Source organism: Sarcophilus harrisii, chromosome 1 (assembly GCF_902635505.1).
Source record: "Sarcophilus harrisii chromosome 1, mSarHar1.11, whole genome shotgun sequence".
Lineage (NCBI taxonomy): Eukaryota > Metazoa > Chordata > Mammalia > Dasyuromorphia > Dasyuridae > Sarcophilus > Sarcophilus harrisii.
In genome coordinates, this window is record NC_045426.1 from 39944188 (window position 1) to 39961465 (window position 17278).

The following is a 17278-nucleotide window of genomic DNA, read 5'->3' on the forward strand; positions in this document are numbered from 1 at the left end:
TGGAGTTGACAAGGGAAAAAAAATACATTTCACAGTACTCATATATATTTCACCATCCTTTCAGACAGATACTATGAGATTTTGTTACATGCTCTGCTTCAATTCAAACAATTATGTTTGGATGGAATTATAACCAATCCACTAGTATTTTAACCTTATTTAAGAACAAACAAAATCCTCCACCAAACACAAAATCATAAAAAAGAAGAAATTAACCTAATCTGTCATAGCATTATTTTTATTCTTGAGCTATCATTTGTCTCCTCTTAGTCTGTTAACTTATCTCTACAAAAAGGATGTTGGACCCAAAGTTGTCTTGAATCCTTTCAACCTTATATCTATTATACTACAGTCCTGTTTAATTATTGTTTAATGCTTCAAAAAAAATGTGTGCTAAACATAATAATGGTACTGATTCATCAAAGGGAATGAATGATTTTTATATTTTGATCATAGTTCTAAATTATTCTGCACAATGATTGAATAAGTATATGACTGTTCTGCATCACCTCCAATATTCATCATTTTCCTTTTCTGTCATATTAGTCAATGTGACTAAAGTGTAGGGTAGTAACTCAGGGTTGTGTTAAAAAGTGTTTCCATAATAAATAATGATGTAGAACATTTTATATGACTATAAATGCCTTTAATTACTTCATTTGAAAACTGCCTTTTCATATCTTTTGATCATTTATCAATTGGGGAATAGTTCTTTTCTATGAATTCAACACTGCTTTCAACATTTGAGAAATGAGGTCTTTCTTAGATAAACTTGTTATAAAATTGTCTCCTGACAGTTATGATTGCTATATATTGTTATCAGTACCATTGTTACCCTGTTTAACCTACTCCATCTCTCTTCTTTCATCCTGGAGATTCTCATAAGTGTTTTATTTTGGACTTTTACCTCCTCTAGTCTACCCTCCCACTTATCAAGATCTTCTCTTTCTCTTCCCCTCATACTTCTCTATATCTTAATATGATTTCTGTACCCAAATCAATGAGTATGACATTCTCAGTTTGAGCCTATTCCAATGATAATAAGGTTCACATATTTCCTCCCACTCTCTCCTTTGTCCCGTCCACTGCAAAAACTTTTTCACGAATTTTTTGTCAAATAATTTGCCTTATTCCATCTCTCCTTTTTCCTTTCTCCCAGAGCATTTTTCTTGTTTACCATTTATTTTTTAGATCATCATTCCATTATAATCAATTCACATCTTTGTCCTCAAGCCATGAATTTTCTTTTTAACTGCCCTGAGATTGAGATAAGTTTTTTAGGAGGTACAAATATCAGTTTTCCATGTAAACAGTTTAATTTTATCAATTCCCTTATGATTTTTCTTTCCTGTTTGCCATATTTAAATGTTTTTCAAGTCTTGTATTTGAAAGTCATATTTTCTATTCAGCTCTGTTCTTTTCATCAAAAATGCTTGAAAGTCCTCTATTTCTTCCTGATATATTGTACTCAGTTTTTCTGTGTAAGTGATTTTTGGTTGTAAAGCTAGTTATTTTCCCTTCAGAAAATCATAATGCAAGAACTCTAATCCTTTAAATAGGAACTGCTAAATTTTGTGTTATTCTGACTTTAATTCCATAATATTTGAATTATTTTATTTTGGCTGTTCACAATGTTTTCTCTTTCACCAGGGAGCTTTGGAATGTAGTATAAAATTTCTGGGGGTTTTCATTTTGAGATATCTTTCAGGAGGTAATTGGTGGATTCTTTCAAATTCTGTTTTATCCTCTCGTTCTAAAATGTCAGCCATTTTCTTTGGTAATTTCTGGAAAGATGATATATAAGCTCTTTTTTTATCATGGATTTAAAGTAATTTAATAATTCTTAAATTATTTCATCTGCATCTATTTTGCAGATCAGTTGTTTTTCCAATGAGATATTTCACATTTTCTCCTATTTTTTCTTTTAGTTTTATTGTTTCTTTTTCTCATAATATTATTAGTTTTCACTTAGCCAATTCTAATTTTGTCATTATTTTTATCATTGAGCTTTTATACCTACCTTTTCATTTTATCAATTCTGTTTTTTTAAAGATTTCTCTTCAGTGAATTGTTGTATATCATTTTATAATTGGCTGTTTTCAATTTTGAAGACACATTTCATAATATTTTATGCCACTTTTGTCTGTTCTATTTTCAAAATGTTATTTTCATGAGTATTTTATACCTTTTTGATAAACTATTGACTCTTTTTAACCTCATTTCCTTACATCATTCCCTTTTTGTTTGCTAAATATTACTCTGTCTTTCTTGATTTTTAAAATACTTTTCCAGCAATCCCATGACCTGAGGAAAAATTATATTTTTTCTTTGAAGTTTTGGAAGTACCAATTTATTTTCACTTTTCTGCCTTCTGAACTTGTGTTTTGATCTTCCTTGTTACCATAGTAACTTTTTAATGTCAGGATTTTTTTTCTGCTGTTTACTCACTTTTTCCAGTATTTAAAAAAAGAAGTTAACTTTATATTATGCTAAAGCAGGGTTCTGCTCCCAGAATGAGGTGAAAGGAGTGCTGTTTCAAATTTTAGCTTTTCGTGTCACTGTTTTCAGAGATTTATGGGGACTCTTAGTTTTCAAATCTTCTAAGATTGACTGATGCAAGAAATGTATTTACTCCTATAATGCACTGTGTTCTGGTTTGTGAACAAGTACAAGCACTTTTTTCCACTCTGAAATTGTGACCAAAGCCCCAATTCTCCTCTGGCCACAAGCTCTGGTATGCTATTCTGGTCCTTGCCCTGGGATTGAGATGCCAAACTATTACTCAGATGCAAATACAGGCAATGAAACTATATCCTGCTTCCAGTTTCAGCAAAGGGACTCTAGTAGTCACCTCCTAAATGTCTCAGCATCTCTGGGCTGAGAAGTCCTGAAAATGAATAACTGCCACCACTGATTCAGTAACTCCAAGGGCCTACTGCTAATTTGCTTAGACAATGCCAGTATTGGATTGCACTTTACACTTATTAGGTGTATTAAACATTTCCTTTGACTTTCTAAATTACTTTTGGCTGAATTTTTTTGTCCCTTTACAAATTCTGGATTTTTTTACCCCACAGAAAACCACTATACTTTCTGTCACTTCAGAATTTGTTGCAGGCCATTACTTAATGTTGTTTGGATGGTTTTGGACAAATTCCAAGAAAGTCATTGCCTTTACTTGACTATCTTGGCTCCATGTCCTCTTTTTCCCTTTTCTATTGATTTATTTTACATCATCCCAACTTAACTGAATCATCTCTGTGCCTTCTTTCTATGTAGAGCTCTTTTTTCCCCTAACTGCCCTAATAATGATGACATTATTGAGGATCATGTTTGTACTCCACTATTAAAGATGAGCAAAATGACATAACTATGCTGGACTCAAAATACAAAGTATTGGTTGGACATAATTACTCCATAGGAACATTTGGAGTGGAAATGTCACTAAATTTGTTTATCTCACATTTCTTTCAAGGTATCACAATGGAATTTTATCCATAGAACAAAGAATCTTTTGGATAAAGGCATATCATGCTGGACCAGTCTTTTCCAGTATCTTTCATGTCCCCCAACTGATTCTAATGCTCTTCAGAGTGACCTTGAAAGTGTCCTAAGCTCTGATCTCCATTTGAGTTCTCACTCTTTGCGAATTCTCTATAGAATAGTCTTTTGGGCAATTGTATTTTTTTTTTTTTTTTTGCATTTAAACAATGTGACCAGCCCATTACAATTGAACTCTTTGCAGTAGATGTTAAATGCTTGGCAGTTCAACCCAAGAAAGGACCTTAGTGTTCAGTACCTTATTTTTGTAGGCAGCCTTCAGAATTTTCTCAGGACAATTAAAATGAAAGTAATTCAGTTGCTTGCCATGATGTTAAAATTTCCAGATTTCACAGCCATACAACAATGAGGTCAGCACAATGGCTCTGTAGACCCTTACTTACTTTAGTAGGCAATTTAATACCTCTTCTCTTGCACACCTTCATTTGTGGAAATGTGTCAGTCTCATCATCAATGTGTATATTATTTGAAAGTATATTGCCAAGGTAAATGAACTTATTCAGAATATTCAAAATTTCCCCATTTATTATAATTGGTAGTTTCATGTATGAATTATATGGTTTTGGCTGCTGAATAAATTCTATTTTTTAATATTAATTGTTAAACCAACATTTGCACAAACAGCATGGAATTGTTCCATACTTCATTGCATTTCAGTTTTAGAAATGGCATTTACTACACAATTTTCTATTAACAATTAATGTTCTAAGAAATCATATGTATCATGTTTCTATATAAAAGAGGAAAAAGTTTAACCTTATGGAGTCACTTATGAAGTCTCTACCATGTTTACTTTTTTTAATTCTTCTATTGCTTCTTTTATTTGATAATCAAATATTCTATTCAGGTCTGATCTTTTTATCTGGAATGCTTAAAAGTTCATTATTTCATTAGAGTGAATTTTTGTCCCCTTGGATGATTATACTCATTTTTTTTTTCTGGGTAGGATATTCTTGGTTGTAATACCAGTTCTTTTGCATTCAAATGTTCTATTCCTTTAAAATTTAGACTTTTTAAAATCATGTATGATCCTAATCATGGTTCCATAATATTTACATGCCTCTCCTAGCCCCATGTTGCATTTTTGGTTTTTTTTTTAATCTTAGATCTCTAGAGTCACCTCATATTTCTGGGAGTTTATATTTTGGGATCTCTCTCAAGTGATGAAGAATGAGGTTTTTGTTTTAGTTTTGCTTTTGATTTCTTTTGGATCAGTTTTCCTTTATAGTTTCTTGAAAAATAACATCTATGTGCTTTCTTTACTCATGGTCTTCAGGTAGTGTAGTATTTTTTTTTAATTATCTCTTCTCCATCTACTTTCCAAGTCCATTGTTTACCTATTGAAATAATTCATATTTTCTTCTATTTTTTTCTTTCAATTTTTCATTTTGTTTCACTGTTTGCTGAAGTTTTTTTTTTTTTGATTCACTAGCTTCGACTTGCCCTATTCTAATTTTTAAGAAACTATTTTCTTCAATAAACATTCTACCTTTTTATTTTTCCATTTGGATAATTCCATATTGAAGGAGTTATTTTTGCTAGTACATTTTTGATTAATTTCTTTTTTAAGATGTTATTTTTTTCAATATTTTTGGGCCACTTTAATCAACCTTTTAATTATCTTTTCATTATTTTCTTCTTTGCTCCCATTTGTTAATATATTTTTCCCTCTCCCATCATTATTTATTTATTAATATTTGCTGAGGTAATTGGGGTTAAATGACTTGCCCAGGGTCATACAACCAGGAAGTGTCTGAGGCCAGTTTTGAATTCAGGTCTACCTGACTTCAGTACTAGTGCTCTAATCACTGTACCATTTAGCTGCCCTATTATTTAGTTTTCAAAAGTAATGTTTAGATCTTTGACTTTTGTCCAGTTCATACTTTATATTCCTTTGAGACTTTCCTTGTGATTGTTTTTCCTATATTGTCTTCTTCTCAGTTTATGTCTGATCTTTCTTATCACCAGAGTAATTTATTTAAAGTCAGGTCTTTTTTTTAAATTTTTCATTCATTTTTCCCTACTCTTTTTTTTTCTTGATAATGAACTTTTATGGTTCTGTCCTGATAAAGCCATGTTCTCTTCCTGGCCTGAAAGGAAGAGAGGAATGTTTCAAGCTTTAGCATTTTTCAAACTGCTATTTTAGAGGTAATTTTCAGGGATGGGATATTTTTTCTGTTTCCATGGGGGTGTGATCTGTAGAGAGGTTTGTCACTGTTTTGTGGTCTGCACTCTTCTTTACCCATGTGACATGATTCAATTTAATGTTCAAACTTTATTTTTTTTAAATAATAGAAGTCTAAAGAGTAAAAAAAAAATACCTTATGCTAATGAATTGAGTCAATGTCCTTTGGATATTATAATTTTCATTTCTTTTTGAAGTTTCATTTTACCATGAATTAAAGAGTTGTATTTTATAGAGAGAATGTGATTTCTCATATTCATTATTTCCCCATAGTTTTAGGGATGGGAACTGAGAAGGAATTGTTTCTTTTCAATAGAGGCTACACTTGTAATAAAACAGACTTCTTTAATCGAACATTCTTTGTTAAATGAAATTGTATGGACTCAACAGGGACTTTTTTTTTTTTTTTTAGCAGCAGGATATTAAAAGCTTTGGCCAGCTTTCAAAGGAAGATTTTCCACTGTAGTGTTCCACAGCCAACATGAAGGTATTATCCAAAGGAACAACAAAACTATAGTGCTATCTACAAAACCAAATAAATAGCTCTCAGCAGGCTAGTACTAGTCAGTAAAGGATTCTGCACTGATTCCAATTGGGCTACTCCTCCTCCTACACTAAATTAACTATGTAGAAATTTCAATAGGTTGTTTACCAGAACATCCTTTTACATCACACATTGAACCTTTGTACTTGAGCCTATCCCCACTCCCCCCAAAATAAATAAAATATTAAGATAATTATTCTGATATTTTAAAGAAAAAAAGTTGCTTGTCCTCCATTATCTGACTATTACAGATAAAAACTGTTTTTTGTCAGAATTATGCAAATAATTTAATTTTCTACTTCAGTTGTCATATGTCAATATGACATTTTTTTTCAGTTTCCTCAAAAGCATATATATATATGTATATGTACATATAGATGTGCTTTAAAACAAACAATTAAGATCTACAGTATCTTTATTGTTCATACACTATACATAATAAAAAATATAATGTTTAATACTCATACAAATTGGGAATATGTATAGTACTGCTAGCCACATGATATCATTTTCCTTATCTATAAAATAATCTAAAGAAGAAAATGGAAAATTCTGCAAAGAAAATACCAAATCGGTTTACAAAGGGGCAGGCATAATAGTAAAAGGATCAAACAATAACAACCAAACCAACAACACATCTGAAGTATTGTGTACAGTTATGCATGTCACAACTGAATTAAAAACAGTGACTAACCACCATGAACCACTTGATCACCAAAGTGGTAATCATGTTTTCATGATCATGACCGCATGAAAGGATGATTAGTTTTGCAAAAGAGATCCACAAATCATTTAAAATAAAAATTATCATCTGGATCTTGCTTGTAGAAACTGAAGGCATTTAGCATTAAAAAATAAAAGAAATGTAGTACATTATAGCTATCTTAAAAAAATTAACAGAATGCCATATGGAAAAGTGATTAGTGTTATACTTGTTCTTTTAGTGGAGAACAAGAACAAATGAGTAGATGACACAAGAGGCAGATTCCAACTCAATGAAAGAAGAGAAAAATCAATTTTATTAAATAATTATCTGTGATGACTGTGTTTAGCACCCAGAGTATATTAAAATCAGCCACAGTCAGGATAAGGGAAAATCCTTGATCTTTATTCTTTGCAGAGGTGAAGGGGAATGGCAATATAAAGTGAGATCAATTGCAACAAGAATCTGGCCAGCAGTGCCTCTGACTCACACTCTACCCACCAAATCCTCTATACAGTCTCCTCTATAACACATCAAACTTGCTTGGAGAGTGGGCAGGGCCATTCTTTCTTCAAGCATATATTAAGAGTATTGTCCAATTGCTAATTAGCCTCAAGTGCTTGGGACCTCAGTGCATTGACTCAAGAGCTTCAGCCCATTACACTTATCAAAATACAAAAAACAGAAACATATTTGCTTGCCTTTTGTTTTCTTTCTCATTTTTTCCCTTTTTGATTTGATTTTTCTTGTGCAGCATTATAATTGTAGAAATATGTATAGAAGAATTGCATGTGTTTAACACAAATTGGATTACTAGCCATCTAGTGGAGTGAGTAGGGAGAAGGGAAGGAGAAAAAAAATGGACCACAAAGTTTTGCAAGAGTGAAAGTTGAAAACTTTATTTTGAAAAGAAAAAAAAAAACTTGAAAAACAAAAAGAAAAAGATATATAACATAAGTTTATGAATATCTGGTTAAGAATAGTTTATTAGAATGTCCTTATTCAGAGTTTTTAGAACCCTCCATGAGTTGAATAACAACATTCATCCTTTTCTATGAAAAAAAATTCCTCAACAGAGCAAAAATAGGGGAGAGCAGACCAGACTTTTTGTAACCTCCTCTGACCTTCTTTCAAATCAACAGTAGATTAAGCTTCTAAACTATTTTAGAGTGACAGAGCCCAGAAATATCTGAAGTACAACACATTCCCAGAAGAAGATACCTCATAAGAACTTCAGAATAGATCTGTTTCAAATGAGCAGGGGAGCAGTGTCCCAAGTCCAGATTGCAGCACAGGGAGCCCAGGGCAAGGAACTGGGGTGGGGAGTCACAGCATTACAACTTTCATGCAACAGGGAATGTTCTGTGAGACTCTTAGGCTGCTCTGTCCTGGTTGTAAGCAGGTGTTACCAGATTTGCTGTAAAACAACAAAAAGTGAATATAAAAGGCAAATTGTAAGCTGCTAAGCCCTGGAAGAACTCATTGCCTGGCCACCATCACCTAGCAGAAACACTGGCCCTAGGGCAAACTAAAGTAGCTGTCTCTTTTTTGCCTGAGGGGGAGATCTCAACCCTCAAAAAACAAACAAACAAACAAACAAAAAAAGAACTCTGACAATAGACAATGTTTTATGGTGAGAGAAAGCACACATGATCTCAAACCTGAGGTTTCTAAAGGCCAATCAACTCCAGGTAAAGTCCCATAAAAGAGATATGAGCTGGTTCTCATTTCACAAAGCTTTCTTGGAAGATTTCAAAAATAATCTTAAAAGAGAGCTAGAAGAAAATGGGGAAAGTAAATGAAATCTTTTCAAGAAGTTATGGAAAAGGAAAAACGAAATTATTTGAAGAAAACTCCTTAAAAATAAATTTCATGAGGGCAGCTAGGTTTGCAATGGATAAAGCACCAGCCCTGATGTCAGGAGGACCTGAATTCAAATCTGCCCTCAGACACTTAACATTTCCCAGCCTGAACAAGTCACTTAACCCAATTGTCTCAAGAAAAACAAAACAAAACAAAACAAAACAAAACAAAACAAAACAAAACAAAAACAAAACAAAACAAAAAAAAAACACTAGATTCCATGAAATGTGAAAAGCATCCCTACAAAATAGATTTGATAAAATGGAAAATACATATATATATATATACATATATATATATATTACTCCTTACAAAATAAATATGAAAAAGACACCAACTCATTAAAATACAGAATTTGTGAAATAGAAAAAAAATTCAATGAAAAAACAATTCAATGACTAAATAAAAAAAAGCTACAAAAAAGGCAACTGAAGAAAATAATACACTAAAAATTATAATTGAACAAATGGAAGTGAATGACTCATTAAGTCTTCAAGAATCAAAGAAAAGACACACACACCCAAAAGAAAGAAAATATAGAAAAAAATATGAAATGCCTCCTAAGAAAAACAACTGCCCTATAAAATAGATCTAAGAGAGGCAATCTAAGAATTACTGGACTTCGTGAAAGCCATGATAAAACAAAGAAACAAAAACAAATAAACTAGATATTATCTGTTGGAATAATACTAGGGTGTTAACTCAACTTGAAACAAGGTACTAAGTGGAACTGAGAAACAATGCTTATGTTCACACCTGTACTCACTGGAGGTTCACACGTTTGGGAGATTTCAGGGTTTAGTATGAGATATCCAGATTCATACCTCCCTTGAAACTCTCAGGGCCAGAGAGCACTCTGGGAGAAACCCATAATCCCTCATTCTCAGAATAGATCCTATATAAGAAACAGATAGAGGCTCTCTTGGGGAGTTGAGCTGAAAACACTGAGAGAAGAGTTCAGCTGAATTAGATTGGAGAAGGGAATGTCAGTTCAGTTGAGGAGAAGCATTCTCTCGGAGGCACAACCAGATTCAGCACTCTGCGAGACTGAGAGCCAGAAGTTCTCTCTTGGAGGCAAGAGAGATTCATTCCATTAGGAGGCTGAAGAAAGCAGAGGCAAAAGACAAAGCTGTACGAGCTCTTAGAACCAAGGAAAGAGAGCAGAGGTAGAAGCAAGGGACAATCTGCAAGAGCTCTTGGAACCAAGCAGAGACATAGGCCTCTGAGCTAACCAGGCCCAAGGAATGAGACAAGACTTGGAAGGAGAAAATAAATGTTTGCATTTTATCAGCTGGCTGTCATTTGGGTGATTATTTATTTGTAACTGAAACTAAGGCTGTCTCCAGAAAACCTCCCCGAGAAACCTTCTCCCCAAGAGAGAACCATCATATTATTTTATTATTTTAAAGAAGAAAAACACCACATTTTGGAACTACCATATTATATTATATTTTAAAGAAAAAGAACACCACATTTTGGTGTCCAACGTGGGGCTGACAGGCCCCTCAGTGGATTTCAGTGGAAAATACTCCAATCCTGATCCAGTGGAAAAGTCTCTTCAACCCAGAAATCAGGGTGAGTACAACAAAGAAATTTTGTTAAAAGAGTTAAAGTAGAATTTCAGCTAAGATGGGACAGATGTTTAGAAAACAGCCTTCTGTTTCTGTTCAAGGAAAATGTTTAGAGAGCATTGTTAAGGTTATGGAAAGCCAAGGTTTGATTATAATTTTGCAGCAGATCACTGAACTTTTAGCAACTGCAAAGAACATATGTCCTTGTTTCTCTCTGAAAAAAGAATTAGATCTAGATGAATGAAAATTAGTAGGAGAGGATCTTTGTCAATTCTATCATAAAAATGGACCTAACTCAATTTCCAAAGACATACTTAATACATATAATTTAATACAACTAGCTTTAGGGAATTTCCTAAGTGTTAAAATAAGGAAAAAGAAGAAAGTGCCAACTAAACTAGATGAAAAGCAGCAAGAAACAGATAAGGATGGAGTTAAATACAATTCTGAGTGTGATACTTCACAGCAGGAGGAATTAGGTCATTCCAAATCTCATGACCCTCCCCCCTCAATTAAATTTTCATGGGTGGAGGAAGAAGGGGAAGGGAGAGAGGCAGAAACACAGTTAGCTTCTCTTGCGAAACAGAATATGACAAGATTAGAAGAGGCATTAATTAAAGCAAAAAATGAAGGAGAAGATATATTTGATTTTATAAATGCACATCCTGTGATTGAAAAGCTTGACCCTTCAGGTCAAAAAGAGAGAAAATACACTCCTTTTAATTTGGAAAAAAAATAAAGATTTGAAAAAGGGTTGCACTTTTTATGGGGCTACATCCTCTTATGTTAAGATGTTACTAGATAATTTGTCTTATGAAATCTTAACTCCAAATGATTGGAAATCCATAGCAAAGACATGTTTAGAACATGGAAAAAAAAATATTGTGGCTTTCGGACTTTCATGAATTATGCAGGATTCAAGCCCAACACAATAGGCAAACAAGAGCTATTGGACAAATCACTTTTGACCAACTAGCTGGTGAAGGTCATTATGGAGAGAATTCAGAACAGATTTATTATCCCATAACAGTGTATGAGCAGATTTCTAAGGCTGCAATAAAAGCTTGGAATTATCTCCCTGGACAGAAAGATGGAAGTAAAGCTTTTACAAAAATAGAGCAAAGTCCTAATGAACCTTTTGAAGATTTTGTGGGATGTTTGCAAACAGCTGTAATAAGAACCATTGGAGATAATGCTGCCAAAGAAATAATGACTAGACATCTGGCTAAGGAAAATGCTAATGAGGTTTGCAAAAGAATTATATGGGGACTAGATAAAGATGCTCCTTTAGAGGAGATCATAAGGCTCTGTGCCACAGTGGGCACAAATGCTTATTATGCCCAAACTATGATGAACATGGAAAGATAGGGTCCTTCTTGGCAAAAAAATTCTAGAGAAACTCGTCAGTGTTTTCATTGTGGAAAAGTTGTACATTTGAGAGCCCAATGCAGATACAGAAATAGAATGAGAGGACAGGGTGAGAGAATAAAACCCAAAACTCTATGTCCAAAATGCAACTGAGGCTTCCACTGGGCCTCAGAATGTAGATTGACCCAGAGAAGTGAGAGGCAGGGCTCAGCTCCAAGGTATCAATCAAAAGATAGGTGGGCCATGATAGCAGCTGAGGTTACATCCAGAGAGTCTTTAGAAATTCAGGACTATGATGTCATCAACCAACAGAAAAGTGATCAGGATTACAGTTGGGGAGAATACAGGTTTTTTTAACCCAGAAGAGCAGTGTCCAGTGCAAGCAGTTCTACTATCTTTAGATAATTGCCAGATGATGAGGAGAAATCCCTAAAGTGGTAAATGGAAGGGAATAAGATAGGTTAACTGCTTGGGGGAGAGGATTTGCTTGTATCTCCACAGGTAGAAAAGGAATCAGATGGATGCCAATGAGCCATATTTGCCTTGTCCATCAGAGAGAAACAGACAAAGAGAAAAATCTGGAAGCAAGGGAGAAGACCTAAGAACAAAATCTTCAGGAATCATTGGATTTCCTAACACAAGATTAGACTCTTTCAGGTTTTCAAGAATTGGTTTTCAAGAACCAGCAAGAATCATTGGATTTCTTGAGATGAAAAATTATTGATGAGACTATTGCAGAATTACAGAGCTTACAGGAATTATTGGATTCCTGGCACATGAACTAATAGATAATAGATTCCTTTGGGACTATTTTTAGGGCTTATGGACATGTATTATTCTGTATGTTGATTCCTGTTATGAAAAATTGTTTACTTCAAAGCTTACAGGAATTATTGGATTCCTGGCACATGAACTAATGGACAATGGGTTTCTTTTGGACTATTTCTAGGACTTATGGACATGGATAAATTCTTCATGTTGATTAATGTTATTTGTTACATTACTACTAGCCTGTGTTATATTGCTATGTGCTTATGTAATTATGTGTAATGCCTCCTATATTGATGGATTTATGTACACCTTGTTTCAAACTTGTTTCAAGTGAGCCCCTTTAGAAACCCACTAATCTGATTTGGTTTTTCTATTTCCTTTGGTGTTTTCATCTCCATTCCTGAGATGTCAGGGAGGGCATGACCACCTTCTTTTTGTGTTTTCACTCCTTTTTTGAGCAGTCAGGGAAGGCGTGATCACCTTTTTGGGGTTCTCACCTCCTTCAGAAGTCAGGGAAGTTATGACCACCTATATTGTAAATCAAAAGAAAGGGGGAGATGTTGGAATCCTAGTGTCAACTCAACTTGAAACAAGCTGAAAACTCAAGGGAGATGTCAGAATCCTGGTGTTAACTCAATGGAATTGATACAATGCTTATTGGTTCACACCTTAGAGCAAATCCTTACAAGGTGATAAGTTGCTAATACTGATAGAAACAATGCTTGTGTTCACACCTTTAGAGAACTCATATAAGCAAGAAATATTTAAGTACTCATTGGAGTTCACACGTTTGGGAGATTTCAGGGTTTAGTATGAGATATCTGAATTCACACCTCCCTTAATCCCTCCCTTGGAGGGGCGGAGTCAACCTTTGGGAGAGCATATCTATAGAGGCTCTTAGCTTCCGGAGTTACTTAGGAACATTGACTGGGGTCGGAGAGGAGCACTCTGGGAGGAAGCCCACAAACCCTCTCTCCAAGGCAAGAGAGATTCATTACTTTTACCTTGGTGCTGGCTGGAGGCTGAAGAAAGCAGAGGCAAAAGCAAAGGACAAAGCTGCAAGAGCTCTTAGAACCAAGGAGAGAGAGAGGCCTCCAAGAAAACTAACCGGGCTATATTGGAGACAATAAAAGGTCTGAACTTTTATGACCTGGCTGCTTTTGGAGTAATTATTTACTTTTAACTGAAACTAAGGCTGCCTCCAGAAAACCTCCCCAAGAAACCCTCTCTCCCAGAAAGAACCATTATTATTTTAAAGAAGAGAACATCACAATTAAAAAACATTAAAGAAACAATTAAAGAAACATCACAATAAAAAAAAAAAAAAACAAGGGAAAACTGTGCTGAGGTTCTAGAATCAGATGGTAAAACAACCATTGGAATAATTCACTAATCATCTAAAGAAGGCACCAAAATCAAAACTCCAAGGAATCTCCATTATTTTCACTTATGGCTGCCTTTTTCTGATAAGTATTATTTCTGAAGAAGAGAATATACTATAGATAAATATATATGCTGCATTACAAATGAAATCAATCTAGAATGGGAAGAGACCTAAGTTAAAGCTTACAAAGTTAAAGTTAAAGCTCTTGTTTTCTAGTTGAAAATAAAACTGTGGCCTCTGCAAGTTAAATGAGTTAGACAAAGAAACACAGGGTTTAAGTATCTAAATTTGAGAATGAAATCAGATTCATGGATAAAGAGGTATACAGAACACTGTTAGAAACAAAAATGGAGAAATATCAATGACAGATTCTAAAAATGGTTATAATTGCTCATGTCTATATGGTAAAAAGTAATCTAGAATTCTGGTCCATTTTATATACACACACACATACATACACATGAAAACATGCATGCTATATCTGTATATGTAATATGCAAATTAGATTTAACATATATAATACCTAAATTAAGCAATGTGTATTATATATATTTATGCATTATGTACATTAATGTGTATTCATATATAAAATGTTACTTTATATTTATTATTATATATATTATATTTGTATTTTTATATATTATATATATTTATATAAAATATTAATTTTCAATAATAATCATTGCATAGGGTATATGTGTAATATTTCTGTATGTAAATCTATAGACTGATATTTAGTGATTACTTAAAGTAGGTGAGTAAAGCTATAATAAAGTAGGTGAATAACAATGATTAATTTTCTTTACACAACTGGATGCTATTTTATTATAAATATACATATATATGATATATGTGCTTATATGTTCACACATACATGTGTGTATATATGTATTTGTGTATGTACACACACACACATATATATATAATATTTACTTGTTCATTCACATTTTATGTGGAATTAGTTTTAGCTCCTTTTTATCAAGGGAAATAACAGAAGACAGTTTAAATATGGTCGCTAGTTTTCCATAGTGTTGGTTGAGGTACATTCCAAGTGGAACCCATATCTTCTTTTTAATTTCAAAGAGCTGTTCAAAGAAACTCTGTCCCTTTGTGCTATCTATCTATCTTTTGAGTTCTAATGTACTCTGCATTGAATTTATATTTTAGCCATAACAATTTTAGCTGTGTAGCTAGTACTCAGGCATTTGTCTCCTAGAATTATGCTGGCTACATTTTCCCTCAGGATTCTAGGAGTGCTAAATGTTTAGGAATCTCTTTTTCTAATAATATCTTATTGAGCTTAAAAATATAATTACTATCATGTTTCCCAAAATTTTGGGGAAAATTATAATTTCCAACATAGACATATACCAATCTTTTTTCTTCAAATTCCTTGGTCCCTTGTGATTTTTAAAATTTCTCTTTCACAATCCTCATTTCTTATCCAGGAATAGTAAAATAAGCATAACCTAATACCATCTTCTCCACTAGCTCATCAAGAGTTTTGTTACCCAGGCCAGTGACCATTCCCTAGAATAGTAAATCTTAGCCCAAGGTTCAGAAACCATTTCATTTTATCTTAAACTTCATAGCTACGTTTCAATATAATTGGTAGCCTTTTTAATTCTATGTATTTTGTTATTTTGCATTTAAAATCATTATCTGAAAAAGGAGGCAAGAGGCTTTGCAGGATTGTCTAAAGGGTCTGACAGGTGAACATTTATATACATACACATGCACACATAATGGTTAAGAACACCTCAGATGCAATTCCCTGCCCCCAGAATTTCAATTTCCTATTAACTAGCTCTCCTGAAGTACCATTTCAAGATATCTCTACCCACAATAGTTCTTCTATTCTCTCATCAATAATCATTTCCTACATGACCTTCTCAACAAGCTTGCTATTGCCTACATAGAAATATTATTTTAATCCAAGCAAATATCAACAAATGCAATCAAAACTCTAGTAGTAGACAAATTTCATGTCACACACTTCCAAGTTTTATTTCCTGATGTCCTTTTATTTTATAAAATGAAATTCCTTCAGTTATTTTATTTTCATGGAATGACTTGGGAACCTAACTACAAAATATTTTAAAAATGTTCTTTCTTGAATAGCACCTCCAGAATGGGATAAAAAAATTCAAACTACAGATTTATCCATATATGATCCTTTATTTTGGGAGTGCAGAGCCAGTGGAAAACCAATTCCTTCTTATGTATGGTTAAAAAATGGTGAACCTATTGTTCCAGAGGTAAGTACATGTGTGTCTATGTGTGTGTGCATGCACATGTGTGTACTGATATGTTGTTAATTCCATTGCTTCACCTACTTTAAGTCTGATTGCTTTTTAATTCAATAAATTTATAAATTATTACTGTTGTAACAGATCAAAAAGAAAATGGAGTATTGAGACAGATACTTTAATCTAAAGATTAAAATAAAAAGACATTAATTTCTTTCAATTTCAGTTTCAATATATATAAATGGAAAAGGTGCTTTCCCCCAGAATTCATAGAAACTAAATTTTAGACCTGGAAAAAACCTTAAAGGTCATTCAGTCAACCTCTTAATTTTATAGAGGAAAAATCAGAGACACAGGGAGAGGAATTTCCTTGTCCAAGGTCACACAGTTTCTTTTACTCTAATACCTTTCTTGTCTCTATTCCTCATACTGCAGTCACACTTGTTTCCTTTAAATTAACCAAATGATTGCTTCAATTTTCTACTTAATTCTGCATGTGCTTTCTCTGTAAAAACTGCAAAAATATCCATCTGTTGTTTCAGACCTGCATTTAGAGATATTGCCCGTTTCTGTTTTAGAGGAATTTCCCCTATGAATCCATTTTCACAGGATGTTCTTTCTGTTTTCCTGCAGATGACTTTTATTATTTCTGAGGAATGGTAATGGGTAGCTTGAAATATTTAGTTTTAAGTTATATTTGCACGATTAAAATATTATGAGATGCACTTGAGACTGAAAGAGAGTATTTTATTTTAACACAGAGAAAGAATGCTCAACATTTAAGTACTATTTACTGTAAGTTGTAGGAAGAAAGTGTACAGTACAATTCTTTTTTTGTCTCCAAAGGAGATCATCAAATTCCAAGTCACCTTGAGGGTTAATTACAAGGCACTTTATAGTTGTCCTAAACTTAAAATTCATGTTTAACATTCCTGGCATAGTCAGAGAAGGGACTAACTTGTTTATTTCAGTATTCTGATTAAGCTAGAATTATCATATACTTTAAATTGATACTGATTATAAATTTTCAAAGAATTTGAATACAAAGATTCTGGGTCATCTTAATGCCCAATAGAGTG

The 17278-nt window shown here is 33.3% G+C and overlaps 1 protein-coding gene across 1 annotated transcript in view; it reads left to right on the plus strand.

Annotated features, from left to right (window-relative positions):
- LOC100915406 (contactin-6) overlaps positions 1-17278 on the plus strand; it is a 415511-nt gene that overhangs the window by 238358 nt on the left and 159875 nt on the right. Inside the window, exon 8 of the mRNA XM_023498129.2 lies at positions 16072-16208. Coding sequence (XP_023353897.2) covers positions 16072-16208 — 137 coding nt within the window. The remainder of the gene's footprint in view (positions 1-16071; positions 16209-17278) is intronic.